Raw genomic sequence first — 21,469 nt, forward strand, 5'->3', positions numbered from 1 at the left:
AAAGCTAATGCTTCTGTCATTTATCTGATATGAAAAAAATGTTCAAAACATAACATATTTTAAAGTTATTATTCTGAAGGTCAGTCACCTAACAAAAATCATTCATAATTTATGGTATTTCTATGGTTTTGATTAATTCATTTTGGTTCACACATTTTTATATTTGCATTTTCATGGAAATTATAAGAGTTAGAATATATGTACTGAAGAATATATCTATATAACTGAATTGATATGAAACCTATTTAATCTAGAACATTTCTAAAAACTTCACTGAGCTGCCATAATTTTTGTCAGCATATGTAGTACTGAATGACCATTAAAATACCTGAATTGAAACTATTCCAGTCTAGCAGTTTGTAAGATCTTGTGTTACCCATAATTCCGACAAAGGCTGAGTTCAAAACAGCAAATTAGAAGATCAGTTTTAGGTGCAGAATAGTAGGGGGGGAAAAAAAACAAACTATAAACAAGAACACAATTGACAACACCACTCGACAGGAACTGGAAAAACACAGACAGCAGAGTTAATAAGAAGTTGAAATAGAAAGAGAAGAAGGAGCATGCTATCATAATCTAACATTAACTAAAGTTTAATTATTTAAGATAATTACCTTGATTTTTAAAACCACCCCATTTGTTCCTTTGTTGTATGACTTGGTTTGCTAAATCCTTAACAAAGGAAAAAGTTCAAAAGAAATAACTACAAAATAATAATCCATAGAATTAGCAGGTGGTAGTGGTTTTAAAATAAGATTTTTTTCTTCTACACTCAGTTTGAAATGCAAATTTCCCATACTCACTAGTCAAAAAAAATAGCTGCAGCATTCATTTGAGAGTGCAAATACAGCACTTTTAACATTAGCACATGTATCTCAATTCACCCTAAGTTCTGCGGATGAACTCAGTGTCATAAAATTAATACAATATCATTATGGTAGATGTTAATCTAGAGTTTTGTTTTAACATTCAGCTACTTTCAATAAATTGAAATGTTTTCATAAATATTTAATGGCCTAAAGATTAAGAAAATGTTCTTAAGAAAATGTTCCTTTTTAAAGTGTAAAAGATGTATTAAGCAATCAAAAGAATGTGATATCTGTATCAAACTAACATTGGAACCATTAGAATATACAACTGTTTTGTATTTAACTAAAGATAAAACAAAATTAAAATATAACTTATATACCATTAAAGCATTTATATGTTTATGTCCATAATCATTTGGGAAATAGCCCATTATTCACTAAGAATTTCTATATGTGAATTGAAAAACTACTCTGAAAAGAAAGGCAAAGAATGAATGAGTTAGTAATTACAATATACAAAATGTGTTCTTAATAAGGGTTCCTATTTTCTTCCCTAGGCCTGGATTCTTACATTTCTTGCACAGCTAGAATATACTGACAAGTACAACAGATCCCACAAAGCAGTTTTTTGTATAAAATAATATGATTTTAAATACAGCTCTCTACTTAAACTTATTTAAATAACCTTCACTTGTTCTCCCAGACTCGCATACCACTTACTCAGAGTACATGGAAGCAACAATAAAAATGTAAATAAGCCCTAGCCGGTTTGACTCAGTGGATAGAGCGTCAGCCTGAGGACTGAAGGGTCTCAGTTCAATTCTGGTCAAGGGCATGTACTTTGGTTGCACACTCCTCCCCAGCCCGGGCCCTGGTCGAGGTTCATTCAGGAGGCAACCAATCGATGTGTTTCTCTCACATCAATATTTCTGTCTTTCCCTCTCTCTTCCACTCTCTCTAAAAATCAATGGAAAAAAATATCCTTGGGTGAGGATTAAAAATAAATAAATAAATAAATTTTAAAAATGTAAATAAAAATACATTACCAATAATTAAATATATTCCTAATATATTTTTGAAGTTATTATATCAGGTATGCAATCTAACAAAATATTTTGAGTCAGTGTGCCATAGAAACACAGGCAACTAGCCCTGGTCATATAGTTAATGTCAGGTATCTAAGTCCAGTATTTCCTTGCACTTTCCAAGTAATCCAAGTTCCTAAACACAAAAATATAAACTTTGCATAGTCTTCAAGGTCTCAATACATTAAACTGGCATCAGTCTAAATTTGCCTTTAATTACTGCAGAATATACAAATACTATCTGAGAAGGGGGAAAATCTTAAATTGACCAGAAAAATAAGAAACAGGGGCGGAAAATAATAAACCATAGAAGAAAAAGAAGACTGATGCTTAAAAGATGTATTCGCTCAGCTTTAGAGTTTTTATAAATAATCCCAACTAGTATTGATTCTCTGAAATCTTGTTCAGAGTCTAAAAATTCCATTGTTTCTGTGTAATTAGTAACTCAAAATAATTGACATCAATCTACAGGGCACAGATTACTGTATTTAATTTAAAAGAATAGTAATTTTATGTATCCTCAAAATCGTTATCTGCAATGTTTGGCATTAAGCATTTCACTCTTTTTATAGTTGTCAGTACAGGCCTCAGGAGGAGGTCATTGGAAGTGATAATTAAAATTTTCAAAAGTATATATGTATATATGCCAAATAAGAATATTAATATAACTTCAGGTTTAAGGTATGACATTAAAATAATAAATGCCTTGGACAAGTGATTGGGCATCTTGTCAGAAAGATGCAAGAACACATTCCATACGAAAAGTTCCTACCACATTTATCATGCTTATTTTGGATTTAGAAAAGTCACCAAACCATTTCTAACCCAAGGGCCTGAAATTACTGGGACTTTAATGCTTTTCTTCTTTTATAATGATGGACCATATCTTAAAGAAGTGAGCTTTCATTCTTACTTGTTCAGTATACAGAACGAATAGCTACTCAAAAGAATCCAAGGAACCAGACAGTTTTGTTTTTAATTCTTAGGTACTCTACACAATGTTTACAATTACATTTTCAAAGAATACTTCTTTTAGGAATAAGGAAATAACTCAATCTATAAAGAGTTATTGTCAGAAAAAATAAAAAAGACTTATTGCCAGTCAAAAGAATTAACACCTTAATTTAATGGTCACAATGGGTCAACTGTATCTGCCTGGCTCAAAGAAAATAGAGGACTCAAAAGATACTTAATGATTCCCTTGGCCAAAAGTGAATCAAGGTTTGTATTTGTATTTTGTATAAAAAAAGTAACTAAATTATACTTCTTCTTAAGTTTATTTTTAATTAAGGTCAGTGCAAATATTGTAAAGCTACATGTGTCAGTTTATACTCTTTTTCATTTCTCATGCAGATAAATTTGGCTTAAAAACAGCATTATAAAAATCAACTTTAATAATCATAGTCTAAATAAATGAAACATCGAAAACAAACTTTTAAAGAACATACCAGGATTGTGGATACGATCCAAAAGTTTCACAGAGCGTGCACTAACAACGCCCCCAACGTGCACAAGAAATCCAGGAGGAAATGCCGTCAAGGTAAAAAATGGAAATTCCTAGTAGAAAGAAGAGGGAAAAATATAACTGAGTGTGGAAAGTACAAAAAATTTGCTTGTTAAAAAGCTGTCATAAGGAAATAAATTCCATCCCTTAAATTCCATACATTATACACACTTTGTATGTAAGTTTCCTTGCTGTTTAGAGTTTTTAATCCATTTTCTCATATATGCAGAATCCAAGCACTCTTTTTATCAATTCCCAGTAAGAAAAATGTTCTTGGAGTTCCTTCCTCTCAATCTCCTATTCTGACGGACTTCGAATTGAGATGAGGGGATTCCCCTCTACCTCATACCTACTTCTTATTGGGTCTGACTCCCCCTCACTTTAATGCTTTTCCCCAAGTCCAGGCTACTGGTAAGACTCAAAGGCCTGGAGCTAGAGATCTAAAAGAATGTGGGAATGAGGGAGATGTAGGGAGATGAGCCGTGCGGGTTAAGAAATACATAGAACGGTGAAGATAGGGCAAATTTCAAGTTGAGGTGTGTAGAGAATCGCTATGTGTGATTATTTACTCTATCAAGACCAGGGCAGGAGGAAATGTAAGTTCATAAATGTATTTTAAGGAAAGGAGAGCGGTATTTTAAGTAGATGACAGCAAGGGAGGCAATACAATTCCACACGTTTTTTGAAGCTATATTCTTCCTTTCTCTCTCAAGGACATCAATCTCATCAATTTAGAGACAAAGAGAAGCATGCAAGAAGAAAACAGTAGAGAAAGGAAAGTCATTGAAATAGTACCCAGGAAGAAAAGGGAGCCCCTGTAGCTGCCCAAACATAAAGGTCTATCACAGTGGTCGGCAAACTCTTTAGTCAACAGAGCCAAATATCAACAGTACAACAACTGAAATTTCTTTTGAGAGCCAAATTTTTTAAATTTAAACTTCTTCTAATGCTACTTCTTCAAAATAGACTCGCCCAGGACAAGGTGTTTTGTGGAAGAGCCACACTCAAGGGGCCAAAGAGCCGCATGTGGCTCGCGAGCCGCAGTTTGCCGACCACGGGTCTATCACATTATACAAATTGCATTTGGGTCAGGGAACTAAATATCTGACTTGTCTGGCTCCAAGATTAATGTAGCTCACTTAACCAGAAATCACTTACAAGTAGCCGCAGCTATTCAGAACCTAACTGAGAACTGGAAAATAAGCAAAACAGTGCTCTCAACAGGAAAAAGAACTGTTACAGTTCCAAGTATTAAAGTTTATATACTTTATTCATAAGAGATCCCCACTGATCATATTCACAGTATGGCATATAATAATTTTAAATATTTAGGGACATATTCTAAAATCTCAGTATCCTTTTCCCAGACCACAGTAGATTAAATGCAGCAAATAAAAGCTGGAAGATAAAGAGATACAGAATACTACTAGAAGCAAGTACATTAAAAGCAGCAAGAACACTGACTGGAGAATACAAACTTAAAGGATGGAGAATACGAACTCACCAAAACATAATTAACAAAGCATAGCAATTGGAGTCATTCAGCAAAAGGCAAACAGTTTGGTACATCTCAGTAACCCAGGAAGATACAGAATAAATATATATACTAGTATGTATATGTACATATGTGTATATATGTGTAAGTATATATGCATGTGTATGTATATATAATTAGAAGGTAATTCAGTTAGAATATATAAGTAATCTTTAAATTAATAATTTTATAATTTAAAGATTACTTATACATTCTATACATATTACTTATACAAGAAAGCCTAGGCTATGTAAAGAAGAGTGAAAAAATACTTATACATATTACTTATACAAGAAAGCCTAGGCTATGTAAAGAAGAGTGAAAAAACAGTCTATGGAAGTGGGTAGGTTTGGCCCAAATGAAAGCAGAGGAAAGGGAAGGCAAGGGAGAAGAGAGAAGGGGAATTTCACTTAAATGTATTATAAAATATTTAGTCAAAATGCCTTCTTATTGCCCCCTGAACTTTTTCAATATATGTTTTAAGTGAAAAATGTCCAGATAAGCTTGTATTACTACAAACTTGAGTATTTTATCTAATAAACTAACTCTTAGAAAAAAAAAATTTTTCATTTTTAAGAACACAAGTTTTTAATTTCCTCAAAATACTGAGGCATAATATAAAAAAAGCCCTTTAAATTTACTCTTTACACTTAAATATAGCGGTGCCCCAAAAATATATGCACATACATATTTTTAATAGCTCAATTGATGTTTCTTTCTTTTCCAATTTAACCCACTGGAATTAATAATTATTCAAAGTGTGTATACATTTTTTGGGACATCCTGTATTATAAATATTCTGGACAAGAGACAAAATAAGTTTTTTAAGTAAATGAAAAGTACTACTACCTTCTAAAACATAGAAATAAATTGGGTAAATTCACATATTAAAAACTTCTGCAACCCTAGCCGGTCTGGCTTAGTGGATAGAGCAGGCATCCTCAAACTACAGCCACATGTGGGTATTTTTGCTGTTTTGTTTTTTTACTTCAAAATAAGATAAGTGCAGTGTGCATAGGAATTTGTTCATAGTTTTTTTAAAAACTATAGTCCGGCCCTCCAACAGTCTGAGGGACAGTGAACTGGCCCCCTGTTTAAAAAGTTTGAGGACCCCTGGGATAGAGTGTTGGCCTGTGGACTGAAGGGTCCCAGGTTCGATTCTGGCCAAGGGCACATGCCCAAGTTGCAGGCTCCATCCCGAGGTGGGGGGGAGGGGGGGGGGACATATAGGAGGCAGCCGATCAATGATTTTCTCACATCATTGATGTTTCTCCCTCCCTCCCTCTCTCTCTCTCTCTCTCTCTCTCTCTCTCTCTCTCTCCCTCTCCCTCTCCCTCTCCCTCTCCCTCTCCCTTCCTCTCTGAAATCAACAAAATATGTTTTTTTTAAATCTGCATATAAGATTTGAGGTATGAAAAAATGAAGCTAAATGCTTTCCCTATTTCGGATTCTTTGACTCTTCTATCCAAATTTCAGAAGATGGGATAAATGGATGAGAGGAAAGCATCTGGGTCACAGCAGAAAAAAGAAAGGGAACAGCTGCCCAAAGAGGCAGAGGCCAACTTCACCTCTGTCCTGCATGTCCCCAGGTCAGGCACGCAGCACACCCACTCACTTTAACACACATACTTTAAGCTACAGTATAGAAAATGGCATTGTTATTCAACCTTCTCAGAAGAATTACTGCTCATGTCTACAGCCTACCAGTAGCTATGAGGTTCAGCACCTATCGTCTCCACCACAAACACCAGCGGTTGCTATAAAGTACTCAGAATGTGCCAGCCCTGTGCAAAGTATTCTAAAACTGTCCTTTATAATTGTTCCCATACCCCAAGAAGGAGGTACTATTATCTCCACATTTTAGGTTAAAAAAACTGAGCTCAAGAGGGCCTAGACTCTTACTGAACATCAAACCTCATCATCTGTCTTCTTGTTATTTCTGGTTAAAACATTAAGTTAAAGAGTTGATTTTAATCTCTAGTCTATTATTATACCTGATGAATGTATGGGTTCTCTAGTCCATAAGGACAGCTTCCTTAAGATCAGCCCAAGCACACACTGCTTTCACTGCTCAGATGAAACTTCCAGGGACTGTAAGAGACGTTTTCTCTGGAAAGTCCTTATATTTAAAACATCTTGCCATTTGGTACCTAGATAAGACTTCATATGTTGCTGCTTTGACATAAGCCAAGTGCATGCAGCATAAATCTATTAATAGCATGTACTCAAGACAGGCTAGTTGAAAAACCTTGAGAACACAAGGGAGTATCTCTTTTAAGTTTTAAATAAGATTTTTCTTAGATGCTTAAATAGCTTATTTTAAAATCATATATTCTTTTTATTATCCTAAAAGACCAGAGTAAAGTTTCTAGACATAAAACTCCATGCCAGATTCCTATGACTTATTATATAATTTTACCTCCACTTCTAAAAAAAAAATCATAATTTATCCAAATAAGTTTGCTCTTATCAATGTTTCCCCAAAATGTGTTCCTCACTAAAACATATTTAAATGAAAGATTCCATGGTAAAATATATTTAAAAAACACTAGGTCAAACTAAGTTAACTAGGTTTCTTTACTGAAGAAAAATAAACATCCCAGAATCGACAGAGTAATTTTATTTTTCTTACAGGTGAAAGAAGAGTTATACTGAAATATATATCTATTTGCCTTACATCAAATAGTTCATAGGCAAAACCTAAATCTAAATAAAACTTTTAATTCTATTTCTCATCTCCCAATAATCTGACACCTATTTCCAAGATCTTGTCAACTTATCCTATATAATAAAGAGGTAATATGCAAATTGACCATCACTCCAACACACAAGATGGCTGCCCCCATGTGGACACAAGATGGCCACCACAAGATGGCCTGCAGGGGAGGGCAGTTGGGGTGACCGTGCCAGCAAAGAGGACAGTTGGGAGCGACCAGGCCTGCAGGGGAAGTCAGATGGGGGGGACCAGGCCTGCAGGGGAGGGCAGTTGGGGGCAACTGGGCTGGCAGGGGAGGGCAGTGAGGGGCAACCAGGCCTGCAGGGGAGGGCAGTTGGGGGGGACCAGGCCTGCAAGAGAGGGCAGTTGGGAGGGACAAGGCCTGCAGGGGAGGGCAGTTGGGGGGGACCAGGCCTGCAGGGGAGGGCAGTTGAGGGGGACCAGGCCTGCAGGGGAGGGCAGTTGGGGGCGACCAGGCCTGCAGGGGATGGCAGTTAGGGGCAATCGGGCCAGCAGGGGAGTAGTTAGGCATCGATCAGGCTGGCAGGGCAGTGGTTAGGGGGTGATCAGGCTGGCAGGCAGAAGTGATTAGGGGCAATCAGGCAGGCAGGCAGGCGAGTGGTTGGGAGCCAGCAGTCCTGGATTGTGAGAGAGATGTCCCAGAAAAGGAGAGGGTGCAGGCTGGGCTGAGGAACACCTGCCCCCCCCCCGTGCACGAATTTCGTGCACCGGGCCTCTAGTCTTATATAATAAAAGCCTAATATGCAAATTGTCCCCTCGGGTGGTAGTTCAACCAGGAGTTCAACCGCTAACTATGATGTGCGCTGACCACCAGGGGCGGCATGGAACATGGCGGGTATCAGCAACGTGCTGCAACCTCTCGCCGGCTACCTGGAGGTGGGGGTGATAGGAATGGAGGTGCAGTGAGAATGCAAGGTGTCCGCAGAGCTCGCTCTCACTCCCCTGCTAACCTCTCCCGGGACGCCAGGGCTCTTGTGCCGGGTGCCTGTGAGGAGCCCGCCCCACACCCGTGCAGCCGCATTCAGGTGAGCCAGGTCACAGCTGCCAGGACCGCAGGGGCGGTTGATCTCCGTGTGAGTTCGCACAGGAGCCAGTCTGCGAGAGCGACTGGGAGAGAGCACACTGCCTGCCCGGCTCCCAGTGCGGTGCCGCGCTCACCACATCTCCGTGTGGGGACTCGGGTGCCGTGACTTAGGCGGAGGGGGCGCATGAGGGTCCAGGGGCCCAGGTGCTACCCAGGACCCAGAGGTCATCTGGGACCTACCCTTCCATTCAGACACTCACACTTCAATCACAGGTCAGGCCTAGGGATTGCACCCATGCACGAAGTTCGTGCACTGAGCCTCTAGTTTTTTAATATTTTTGTGAGAGGGGGAAAATAATACTTTTATTTTTGAGAACTCTACTTGAATAATCCATTAAATAAAAGAAGTTCAAAGTTTCTCTTTTCCTCAAGAAAAAAACATCAATGTAATTTATTAAGGGAGGCAAGAGGTAGAAATAAATGTTTAAAGTGAATATTAAAAAATGATAAAAGTAGCCTAGGTTTAACTTGATTCAGTGTTCAACTTGGCAGAGTTAAGGCACATCTGAACACATATAGAGAGAATTCTTCATACTTCTGTACAAATATTTCCCAAAAAAAGTCACACTACTGGCAGCCACAGATGAATGGGAAAGTCAAAGATGATAATGCTCTTTCTATTTATTTTGTACACAGGGTAGAGAGGTGGTCTCATAAACTCAAATAACTGATACTGCAAGGTTAAGATTATGTAAATATATTGCTAACACAGGTTTTACCAAATTATAAAGGAAAACTTAAAGTTCTCCACACTTCTGCTGTTAATTCCATGAAGATTATCTAGTAATGTATGCCCAATGTGTTAACGTGTCCAAAATTTTAAGAATGTTTAAAAACATATTTGAAAATATAAATTTTATCGAAACCAAATTCAAAACCATTTTCAGTGATTAGAATTATTTTTCTTATAAAGCTACACTAGAGGCCCGGTGCACGAAATTCATGCATGGGGAGGGGGGGTGCCCTCAGCCCAGCCTGCACCTTCTCCAATACGGGATTCCTCGAGGGATGTCCGACTGCCGGTTCAGGCCCAATCCCAGGGATCGGGCCTAAACCAGCAGTCGGACATCCCTTTCACAATCCGGGACCGCTGGCTCCTAATCACTCACCTGCCTGCCTGCCTGCCTGGTTGCCCCTAATTGCCCCCCCCCCCGCTCCCGCCAGCCTGATTGCCCCTCACTGCCTTTGTGTACTGGCCTGCTGGCCTGGTTGCCCCCAACTGCCCTCCCACCGGCCTAGTCGCCCCTCACTGGCCCCCCTGCCAGCCTAATTGCAGCCAACTGCCCCCCCCTTCCGGCCTGGTCGCCAACTGCAACCCCCTACCAGCCTGGTTGCCCCCAACTGCCTCCCCTGCCAACCTGGTCACCCCTTACTGCCCACCCCCTGCTGGCCTGGTCGCTCCCAACTGTCCCCCCTGCCGGCCTGGTCGCCCCTAACTACCCCTCCTGCCAGCCTGGTTGCCCCCAACTGCCCCCCTGCTGACCTGGTCACCCCCAACTGCCTCCCCTGCCAACCTGGTCGCCCCTCACAGCCCCCCCGCCAACCTGGTCACCCCACACAGCCTGCTGTTCAGTTGTTTGGTCATCCCTCACTAACCTCCCTACCGGCCTGGTCGCCCCACGCAGCCTGCTTGCTCAGTCGTTTGGTCGTCCCTCACTAACCCCCCTGCTGGCCTGGTTGTAGGCAGCCATCTTGTGAGGGTGTGATGGTCAATTTGCATATTACCTCTTTATTATATAGGATGCTTTTAAAAGTTCTTAGTAGAGAGAGTAAAGTCACAGGTACAACATACAGGCAAAATCTCATTATATCAAACATCAAGGCAACCCAAGTTTTTCTGTTCCTGTGAATTCTAGAATGATAATTAGATTACAGGACCTAATCCTAGTGAAAGGGACTCTGTAGAAAATACAAAACTGGGAGGGGTGGAAGTAAGAGCATTCTGCACTAAAAAATGATAAGGGGACACACACACCTTCACTCTGGCCTTCTTCTCCCTCTTTTTAGTCATTTTCTAAATTTCTTTCAATGGATGATTTGAATATTTAGGTGGGCTTTTTGTGCCTGCAAGCTGTGAGAATAGCTGAAAGGCAATTGCTGCTTAATAAGGTATAAAGCCAAGAACTGGGTACAGCTAAAGTCTCATCACTCTGCTTTGTTCAGGTCTATTCTCTCCAGCCTGTCTAAAAGGCAAACAGTGCCCTAACCAGTTTGGCTCAGTAGATAGAGCGTCAGCCTGCGGTCTGAAGGGTTCCGGGTTCGATTTCGGTCAGGGGCATGTACCTTGGTTGTGGGCACATCCCCAGTAGGGGGCATGCAGGAGGCAACTGATCGATGTTTCTAACTCTCTATCCCTCTCCCTTCCTCTCTGTAAAAATCAATAAAATATATTTTTAAAAAATTAAAAAATAAATAAAAGGCAAACAGTGCATACACAGATACTCTCAGCACAAGCAAAGAAAGTCTAAAAAAAAAAAATTTTTCTTGTTTATAATAATGGAATCTGAAAAACACAAGTATTCTCAAAAGGCCAACCTCTAGGAGGAAAAAACACACCTCTGTTTTATAAAGTGCATCCTTTTATAGGTATTTGCTATATTGCAGCTTTTTTTTTTTAATTCTAGTGTAAAATAGAACCTGTGAAAGACATTCTGTAAATCAGACATAATGAGAGCTATGGAACTGTGCCTTAAAATAACTGACAGGACATAAAATCATGCACAGTATTAGTTAAGTAGGAAAAAGAAAACAAAAACAAAAACAGCCTCATAGTGCTATTAAATTTTTAAAAAACAAACTTTGCATTATGAAAAGAAAAAAAGCCGGCAACATGTGTTAAAAGCATAAATAAAACTTAAATAATCAAGATTAAAACTAGAAAAACTACCATACAAGAAATAGGCTCTCACACATGTTTTAGGAACATACCCGCCTTCTACAGAACCTATGAGGCGATCCTCCCTTAGCATTGAAGTTTATAAAAAAAATAAAAATGAAAAGAGAAAAATCATCCAATAACTTAACTACTCATTTTTCCATTTAACATATTCAATAAAATGTTAACTATAATATTTTAAAGAAATGTACTCAAATACTGAACAACCACATTATTTATGTTAATCTATAGAAATATGAAATCTGTGCATTTCTTATGCTAAAGAGATTGGCCAGTAATAAAAATAATCTCAGCAAATAAAAATATTAATATACTAATAATATGCTTTTAATGTTTAAAACTAACTTTTTTTTCCAGGAAAAATATCTATTATTTCTTTTTATATATTATAATTTTAACGTAAAATTAGAAATAATTTCACCTTCAATGAATATTTGCAAATAGACTATTTCTAGTAGAAGACTGGAGGATAAAACAAAAAGAGTTATACAATTATTCCAAATTAAAAGTTATTATACATAAACAAATCACTATGATACTTAAATACAGTTTAGACTTTGAAATTACAATATTACAGATACATAACCAAAATCAGTATGGAAATAAGTTATAAGTACATGGAAGATTGATAATACAATCACATTAACAGTGTAAAAATAAAGAATGTTCAGTGAATCTTACCCTCTGTTCCAATGCTGACTGCGTCTGTTGTCTTAAAAGAGCTTTAAATGGCCCCCCTTCTTTTCCAGCACTACCACTTCCCATTCCTACAGAACATCAGTACATAAATAACAAAAAAACAACTATAGAAGCAGAAAGATTAATTGCATTCATCTTCATAAATATCATGAGTCAAAATCTGTTTAAATGACCCAAACATTTAAAAGTATTTGAGGCAAGTAAACACATATTTTATTCAGCAAGTTCATTTTAGAAGCAATATGTCAACGCTCTACAGATCACAACTAGTTTTAGACTTAATTTGTTCTATAAATTATTTTTAAATTAAATTAAGGTATTGAATTTTTGCATAAAATTTAATTTTTAAAAATGAATCTTCTAATAAAATATAATCATGATAATACCAATTACTTATGCTAACAATTTAAGAATACTAAATATGAGAAATATTAAATGTTTCTCTAAAATTAAGTATAAAAAGGAAAGCACTAATTGTCCTTAAAATATTCTAAAATTCTCTAAAGAGCATGAATTTCAGGGTAATTTTGAAATATACTCAAATGAGTTTTCTGATAAATTCCATTTCTAAAAATAACATTAATGTCAAAACAGTATTAATATCCATAGTTTTCCACACTCGTTTGCAAAAATAAACATAAAATTTTTAAAAAACTAAAAATCACAAACATGTAATAGACACATCACAAATGTATGTCGTTATGCATGAAAGAATTATATTTCACAATTTCTTAGATGTATTTTTAAAGGCTTAATTTTAAATTTATTTCCCTATCTTATTTTATTCTTTTGATAATACCAAAAGATCAACTATGGTAAAAGAATTATAGAAAGCAGGGGACAGGTGAGAAGCCAGTTCTCTACAAACTAGTCACTAGTTCAATCCCACCATTTAAACTGAAGAAACATTTAGTCATAGTCACTATGACTTTTACATTTTTAGCTGTTCTTGGATAAGGAAACAAAGGTTAGCATATGTATAGTCCCATTCTGTTCTTTTTATTAAAAAAAAAAAAAAGGAAATTTATTGTCCTTGTAGTAACCTAAACATGATTCTTAGAGACTATACAATACTAAACATAGAAATTAAACTAAGCTCTTTACATGAAGCATATTGAAAACCATAAAAGAAAATGTAAGTTTGTAGAGGTAAATGAAATATAAAAAAAATACAGCAGAATAACTTAAAAATTTAAGCAATGGACAGAAAAAAAATGGATAATGAAATAATATTACCAAAACGAGACTTAAACTGATTCAAACAGAATAATTTACTAATGTAACCATATGGTTTAGCAACATGATGGTACAGGTCCAATGTGAATAGAGTTGGTATGAAGGGAAAGAAAGTAAAACAGACACTCCAGTAATAAGAACCTAGTAATAATTAGAAATATGTCTATCTATGTCCTTAGAATATAATACTTTTTAATATAAAAATAATTTTAGCAGAATATTCACAATTATCTATCAAGTAATCCTCAATCATGTCCTCATAATTCTAATTACTTAAAACTAACTAACAATAAGAAAATAAAAAGTACATCCTGCATAAAATACCCACTACTTCTTTGTAGTATCAAAAATGATTCTAAATAAAGGGATTAAAAAGCTGACATTAAGGTGATCCTACCAGAAGCAGCCAGGAACAGCTCGTCACTGAAAGAAACACTTTTCCTCAGAACTGGGCTGACAAGGCTAGAATGATGAGGGGGAAGGCTAGATTCCGAGAGGAGGAGACAGGACTTTTTAAGATGAAGGGAACCACAAGAGAGAGAGGGGGAGCTGGGATACAGGAAAATCCTAGAACCCTGTGGGTAAGGTGCTGTGGAGGAAAGTAGCAGAGAAAAAGATGTAGATTCAGAAGATGATCAGAAAATGCAGGATAAGGAAAGCAATGATGAACCAAAACATAACAGTAAAAATGAATTTTAAAATGCATACACAAATTACACTAAGCTTATGAAGTCATTAGCAAGACATATACCCAACTTAATATAAATAGAAGGCATAGTCTAAAACTTAACAAAAACCTTTACAAACTTTGCATTCTTTAAAATTTTTAAATCACTAAAGTAAGACTTTATGCCATTCTAGTAACTTTTAGTTGATTTCTTTGAAACACTTAAATTACCTGCCTTCTTTGTGTAAGATTAAAATGTACTGCATCTAACAAATTTTTAAAGCCAGAAACTTGTTGCCTCAAATAGAAACACTTATTTAAAGTGGTAAAGTACAGCTCTTCAAATGTTACTAAAAAAAACCAAACATATCCCTATGAGTATTTAAATTGAAAAATCAAACAGTACCACATTAAGCAGTTGCCATTATTCATCTTAAATAAATAAATATTAAGTTATTTCTGTCCAGCTTCAAGATGTTAATACTTTTCTTTCTCCTCTAAAATTTTAAATACTCAAATTTGACCATAGTACTATTTGCATTTACAAAGATTTGGGTACCTAGGGGTCAAATACCATTTCTTTACATGGTTAAAAGCCTGACTAAAAAAGTAAAATTGAGCTTGAGTTAGGTGTCAAGTCAGTATCCTAACACTAGCATTCTAAAATTCCACTGTGACTAGTTGAGTATTTGGGGAAAGTATGAAAATAAAATCTTATAAAATGTCACAAATTTGAATCAACTGAAATAAATCAATATGAATTTTTTTTAAATAAGACCTACCTGAAAAACAAGTGATAGCTTTAACTACGAATGGGGGAAAAATTTCACAGTCTAAGGTTTATTAACTTAATTCTATTTTTGACTCCCCAGTTTACATACAATAAATCAATAATAATCAGTTTATCTATCCTATTTGTCAGGAGACTGATTTTGAATATAAGTAAATTAGGAGACAGAAAATTATGAAATAGATACTGAATTATAGTTTTAGAAATTTTAGAACAATCATATTTGCCATTTTAAATCTCAACAAGAAATGAGAATGTTCCTCAGGAGCATTTGAAGATATTCAGGGAATCATGATAAAGCCAAAGGACTAAAAATGACTAATATCCTATAAATATGCTACTGAGGTATTGAATAATTATAGGTAGAACAAAATAATTTAGAGGTAGCTTATAAATATAGAAATATATAAGAATACCTCTATTATAAATAAATTTTTAAAAACTAAAAAGTTGGAGCTAGAAAATAAAATACAAAAATATTTTCATTTGATAATACAACTGACTGCAAACTAGAAAGCTAAGAGAATAGACTAGTTCAGTTAATGTATTACTTGACAATCTTCTTTAGTCTTGGACTTTATGGTGAACTAAAGAAAAAGAAACAGAAAGATCAAGGAAATACTTTCAAAAATTAAAGATAATATTAAAAAGTGGCCTGGAATACACAAATAAATAGCAAGTGGACAGTTTTTTAAAATATTTTTAAGAAAACTTATTTTTCAAATACTATCCTAAGTCTTTCTTGTTTTTTGTATTTGTTTGTTTTTTAAATATATTTTTACTGATTTGAGAGAGGAAGGGAGAGGGAGAGAGAGATAAAAACATCAATGATGAGAGAGAATCACTGATTGGCTGCTTCCTGCACACCCCCTATTGGGAATCGAGCCCGCAACCTGGGCATGTGCCCTTGACTGGAATCGAACCCAGGACCCTTCAGTCCATAGGCCGACATTCTATCCACTGAGCCAAACTGGCTAGGGCAGTCTTTCTTGTTTTGATTGTCATGAATTCAAGGCCAGAATTTCATTCTTCAGTAAAAAACAAAGTAAACCACTATTTGAAGATACTATATCATAGAAACCCATGCTTGAAACCTATATGTTCATGTTGACCAATGTCACCCCAATCAATTTAATAAATAAATATGTTTTTTAAAAAAGAAAAGCACTATTTGAATGGTTCCATGAATATGGTTAAGATGTTACAAATCATGTTAAGATGCTTAACATGAATATGGTTAAGATTACTATCAAATATCAACTATTTTTAGATGTCAGTCATAATTATCCTATATAATAAAAGCCTAATATGCTAAGTGTCCAACCGTTTATTCAACCATTCGACCAGTCGCTCTGATGCGCACTGACCACCAGGGGGCAGATGCTCTGACTGGTAGGTTAGCTTGCTGCTGGGGTCCAGTTGATCGGGACTAGGTGAGATGGGCCGGACATGCCCTGGAGCCCTCCTAAGTTCCCTTCCCAGCACCGATCATGCACCGATGGGGTCCCTAGGCCTGGCCTGCACCCTCTCATAATCTGGGACCCCTCGGGGGATGCTGGAGAGCTGGTTTTGGCCTGATCCCCGCAGGCCAAGCCGAGGGACCCCACTGGTGCATGAATCTGTGCACCGGGCCTCTAGTGTATATATAAAAATACAGATACTCTTTTCAAAGAATTAGGTACTCATATAAATGACTACATTTATAAAAGTAGATATTAAAACTGCAGGCTTTTTTTTAATATCCTTTTTTACTTTGGAAGTAGTACTGGTTCTGGAATTAGATTTGTTTACATCGCCTTCATAAAATCAGGTCATTTTATAAATTTCTTGGCTAACATGAAAATAAGGTTATTCAAGATAAATTAAAAATAACACAAATAAGAACTATGCAAAATTTTTTCATTAATCTGACAAGAAATTGCCAGCCAAAAATATTTACAAAAATTGCAAATTATTAACTTTTAAATGTTTTATTTATTTTTCTTTTTCTCAAGAATAATAATTTAATGATTAAGTTAATTCTATTTTATGTAGTAACAAATTTAATTTTTAATCAATTTTTGTCATAAAATGTATTCAGAAAATCTCAAATTATTAAAACACACATAGGAGACAGAAAAATTATAAATTTCATACATTGAGATATATGCAAGAATAAGTAAAGAAAAACTGCTATTTTCTAGTCTAGAAATTAAGACAAGAAAAAAACAAACATTTTAAATAACAAAAAGTTAATAGGTGTATGTATTCCAAAATAACCATATTAGTTGTTCTTAAGATTTTTTTTCATAATAAAATCTTTACAAATATATTCACAAATAGACAGAAACAATGAATTCAAAATGCTTATACTGCATGAGGAATTCAACTGCAACTTATAGTGTTCCTTTTTATTCAAATGCTTTCAGATGTTATTCCTCTTAACTTGAGCATGAAATGAAAAATATATACTGCAAAATAAATCCTGGACTTCATATCTACACTGTGGTTAAGTCAATAAAATGCCGATTTCTGAACTATACAAAATCTTCGTATTTTAATTGTAGTACTGAAAATGATCACTGTTCACATTACCTTTAACCTTAAATGCCAAAAAACAGGAGAAAAGGCTTGGATGGAAAGCTAACAAGAAACAGAACCAAATTTGAAGAAAAAAAAAAAATAGAAAAAAATAAAAGGTGGGTGGAAGCGCCTTACCAGTTTTGGGTGTCAAACTCAAATCTGTGTCAGAAGAAGAGGACTGTCGGCTGTAGGACTTGGAAGGTGAAAAGGAATAAGTTTGGTTTTTCAGAGGGGTGGAGGGTCCTGATGAGTGAGTATTGGGGTTGGGATCTTCATTGAAGGGAATCCTGCCAGAAGAAGGTGGAGAAATATTAAATAATCATGTGCCAAAGGATTTGAGGGAAGGCAGCATGATCCAAACACCAGGAAATATTGGGGCAGGGCCAGCAGTCATTTCTTAAGTGTGGAGCTGGGTATGAGGCCAAAGTCAATCAACTGCTGTTTAACCATTCATCATTCTTCAAATAAATAATTATCTGCATTGAAACAGTTAATAAGCCAAGTAAAAAAGCAAAAAAGCATGAAATGACAGACTAAGGGGGGTAAAAAATATTAAAAGAAGAAATAAACAAAAAGAATAAATACATGACTGAAAATACTTTCAAATAAACAATGCTTTTTTAAGTTACCAAAGAAACAATGATGACTGCAAATGGTGTGTGTAAATATTCACAACTGTTTTTATATTTGCACACACAGATATCATCAAAAGAAAAATGTTTCCTTATCCTATAGCATCAAGAGTGCCACAGCTAAAAACAGAGCAGAGAGGAAAATGAATATAGCTACAAAAAATCATTGCATTTATGCAGCATAGTTGCTTACCTCTTTTCCAAAAGCTCTCTTCCACAGAATAAAACAGACCCTACTGGAACAAGTTTTGTACATAAAGAACATAAGCAAATCAGAAGCTTTGGTAGCTATTTTGTTTAGAATCCAATCATCAATTTTTATTCTAATCAAATGTAGTTGTAATGGCAAAAATACATACTGGAAGATTCTCCAAAATATGCACAGAGTGCATACAGAACCCAGGGTTGTTAGAAGACCTATGGAAGAGACTTTGGAAACTGGAAGAACACTTTCAATTCCATGTAGTTAGAGCCTCTATGGAGGCTAAATACAGGATTTCTTCACTGCAACTGGACTTTGAGTGAGAAAAGGAAGAAGCCAAGACTTGTGGTACCTGCCTACACTACCTGCCTGCCTGCCCTCTGCAGCCACTCTGCCTGTGACCTGCCTTCCCCAGCTCTGGAGTCTGAGCAGTCTCGTACCAGTATAGATGAGAGTGGGAACAGACACAGAGAAGTTCTGAGTAAGTCGTGAGCCAGTAGCAGTGTGAATTGGGCTGTTGTGAGTCGAGCGGCATCCATGGCTTGGAGGATGAACCAGCGGAGACCTGGGGGAATTTGTGGTCAAAGTGGAAGAAAAGAAAACAATACATACAACAGATAGCAAAGTTTTGTTAAAATAATTTCAAAGGAGCTTTAGTTAGGGGAGAGGAATTATTTTTTTAATCCCTAGCAACAAAAAAACAAGTTGAAAAGTTTTAAAAATAGCTAAATATTCATTCATTCATTAGGATATAATTATAGTTTTAAAGGATCAGATTAATAAATTAGGACTGTGAATACGAAAGATAGCAGGTAGAATTGTCAGTGGAATTAAATTTCTGAAAAAGACTAAGATTTAGATTTAAGCTGCTCTAAAATGTTTGTTATTATTTTGATCACCACAGAATTTTAGGAAGAAAATACCCATAAAAGTGGAAAGTCTATAAATATAAAGTTCTTATTTTTAAAACTGATATATAAATAATTGCTGTTATAATTAACTATGTTTTCCATAAATAAAGTTTAACTAACAAACCTATTTCTGCCTAGAATCTTGAGATAGGGATACTTAAGAATAAGAAAAATTACAGCATAAAGAGAAATGACTGAACTAAATGGATATAAGCCGATATAAACATTGCCTATTTTAGCATATCAATTATATAGCTTAAACTCAAGTTATACTGGGAACCAAACAAAACAAGGAAACACTGCTTTTAAAAACACATTAATAAAGCAATGTAAATTATTTTTGTCTAGCTCTCTCAAATTATTTAAACTTAAAATAGATTAAACTACATTCTGAATTGAAATATTATAAGATATCAACTTATATCCTGCAATAGACCACATCATGCGCATGTATGAATATATTTAGATCAGATACACAGGTATATATTCATGTACAACATTTCAAAATAAAGTATATTACAGAACTAAAATCCCTAACTTCGTATTAGCAATTATTTCACTATGCAATGCCTTTGCTTATGTATAATAAGGTGAAAATAATCCTTATATATATATATACTCTGAAAAATTATCATATCTCCATTTTTAATTTTAATTTTTTGTTGTTGTTACTCCTCACCCAAGGATATTTTTCGACTGATTTTTTTTTTAGAGAGAGTGGAAGGGAGGAGGAGAAACAGAGAAAAACACTGATGTGAGAGAGACACACATCAATTGGTTGCCTCCTGCACACACCCCGACCAGGGCCAGGGATCGAGCCTACAACCAAAGTACGTGCCCTTGACCTGAATCAAACCTGGGACCCTTCGGTCTGTAGGCCAGCGCTCTATCCACTGAGCCAAACTGGCTAAGGCAATCATATCACAATTTTTTTAGAATTCAAATTAAAAGCAGGCCAAGAGCCCAACTTTTCCTGGCATCTCTTTCTTTACCATTGCCCGTAGACACTCCCAACAATCACAATTTGTCAAGGTTCAAACATGAGCTATCATTAATTGACAATAATGGTCTACAGACTACTTTCTGGAAATATCACTGATTTTACAACGGGACAATTGTTTGTTTTTGTTGCTAGTTTAAATTTAAAATGTGTTTAATATAACTAATAAAAATCAAACATTTCAACCGATGATTTATTTGTATACAACCTGAGTGAGGTTTTATTTTTTTTTTCTTTCTCTATTGAAATGACTAATAAAGTTAAAAAGTCTAAGAATCAGCCCTGGATGGTGTGGTTCAGTCATGACAGAGTCAGCCCATGCACAGAAAGGTTTTGAGTTCAATTCCCAGTCAAAGGCATGTGCCTGGGTTGTAGGCTGGATCCAGCCCCGGTCAGGTCCTGTGCGGGAGGCAGCCAACTGATGTGTCTCTCTCACATCAATGTTTCTCTCACTCACTCGCTCTCTTTCTCTTTCTCTCTCTCTGCCCTCTCGCCTTCCCTCCCTTCCACTCTCTAAAAAAAAGGAACAATGGAAAAAATGTTCTCGGGTGATGATTAACAAAACAAAACAAGAAAGTCTAAGAATCAGTGTCATACAGAGGAGGAATTATGGCTAAAATCTCTTAGAAAGTACTTTTTTTTCTGAAGTAGAGAAGTAATAAATCATATTTAATTACACTTTGTACCATCAAGATAATTCAGCTAGGAAACAAAAAAGATTTATATTGTACATTACATTAAACATCTAAAAGAAAAAAAATTATGGAGTAGAACACACATTAATAAAGGTAAAATAAAATAAAATAAAATGAGCATTGTAAATGTTCAAATTATGATATCACATTAAAACTCAAATACACTGGAGCATCATCATAATGTATTCTTGGAGTTCTAATTCGTAACAATCTCTTTGCATGAAAGGCTGCCTTTCAGTAATACCCTAGTGGCACTTCTAATATCAAATCCATTCAGGCAGGAACATAATCCAAACTATCTTTTATTAAATTCTCATCTAGAATCAACAATGTTATAATTAAATACCAGAATAACTATAATCAACTGAATCATAAAACAACTTTAAGCTAGCACTCAAATTGATTCATTATCAAAAATACAAAAGA

General features: G+C 35.7%; 1 protein-coding gene across 14 annotated transcripts in view; it reads right to left on the reverse strand.

The window, feature by feature from the left end:
• Positions 1-21,469, reverse strand: part of C2CD5 (C2 calcium dependent domain containing 5) — a 93,441-nt gene that overhangs the window by 51,054 nt on the left and 20,918 nt on the right. For 7 of the 14 annotated variants that reach the window (XM_079775328.1, XM_079775332.1, XM_079775330.1 and 4 more), the window contains 3 exons: positions 17,739-17,890; positions 12,331-12,416; positions 3,343-3,451 (listed from right to left, as the gene is read on the reverse strand). In XM_079775328.1, the coding sequence (XP_079631454.1) occupies positions 3,343-3,451; positions 12,331-12,416; positions 17,739-17,890 (347 nt within the window). Of the gene's footprint in view, positions 1-3,342; positions 3,452-12,330; positions 12,417-13,981; positions 14,174-17,738; positions 17,891-18,877; positions 19,931-21,469 lie in introns of those variants that run through there. The other 7 variants (XM_079775324.1, XM_079775323.1, XM_079775335.1 and 4 more) reach the window with 4 other exon arrangements.

The sequence above is a fragment of the Cnephaeus nilssonii genome (assembly GCF_951640355.1).
Source record: "Cnephaeus nilssonii genome assembly, chromosome: 6".
In the NCBI taxonomy this organism is placed as follows: domain Eukaryota; kingdom Metazoa; phylum Chordata; class Mammalia; order Chiroptera; family Vespertilionidae; genus Cnephaeus; species Cnephaeus nilssonii.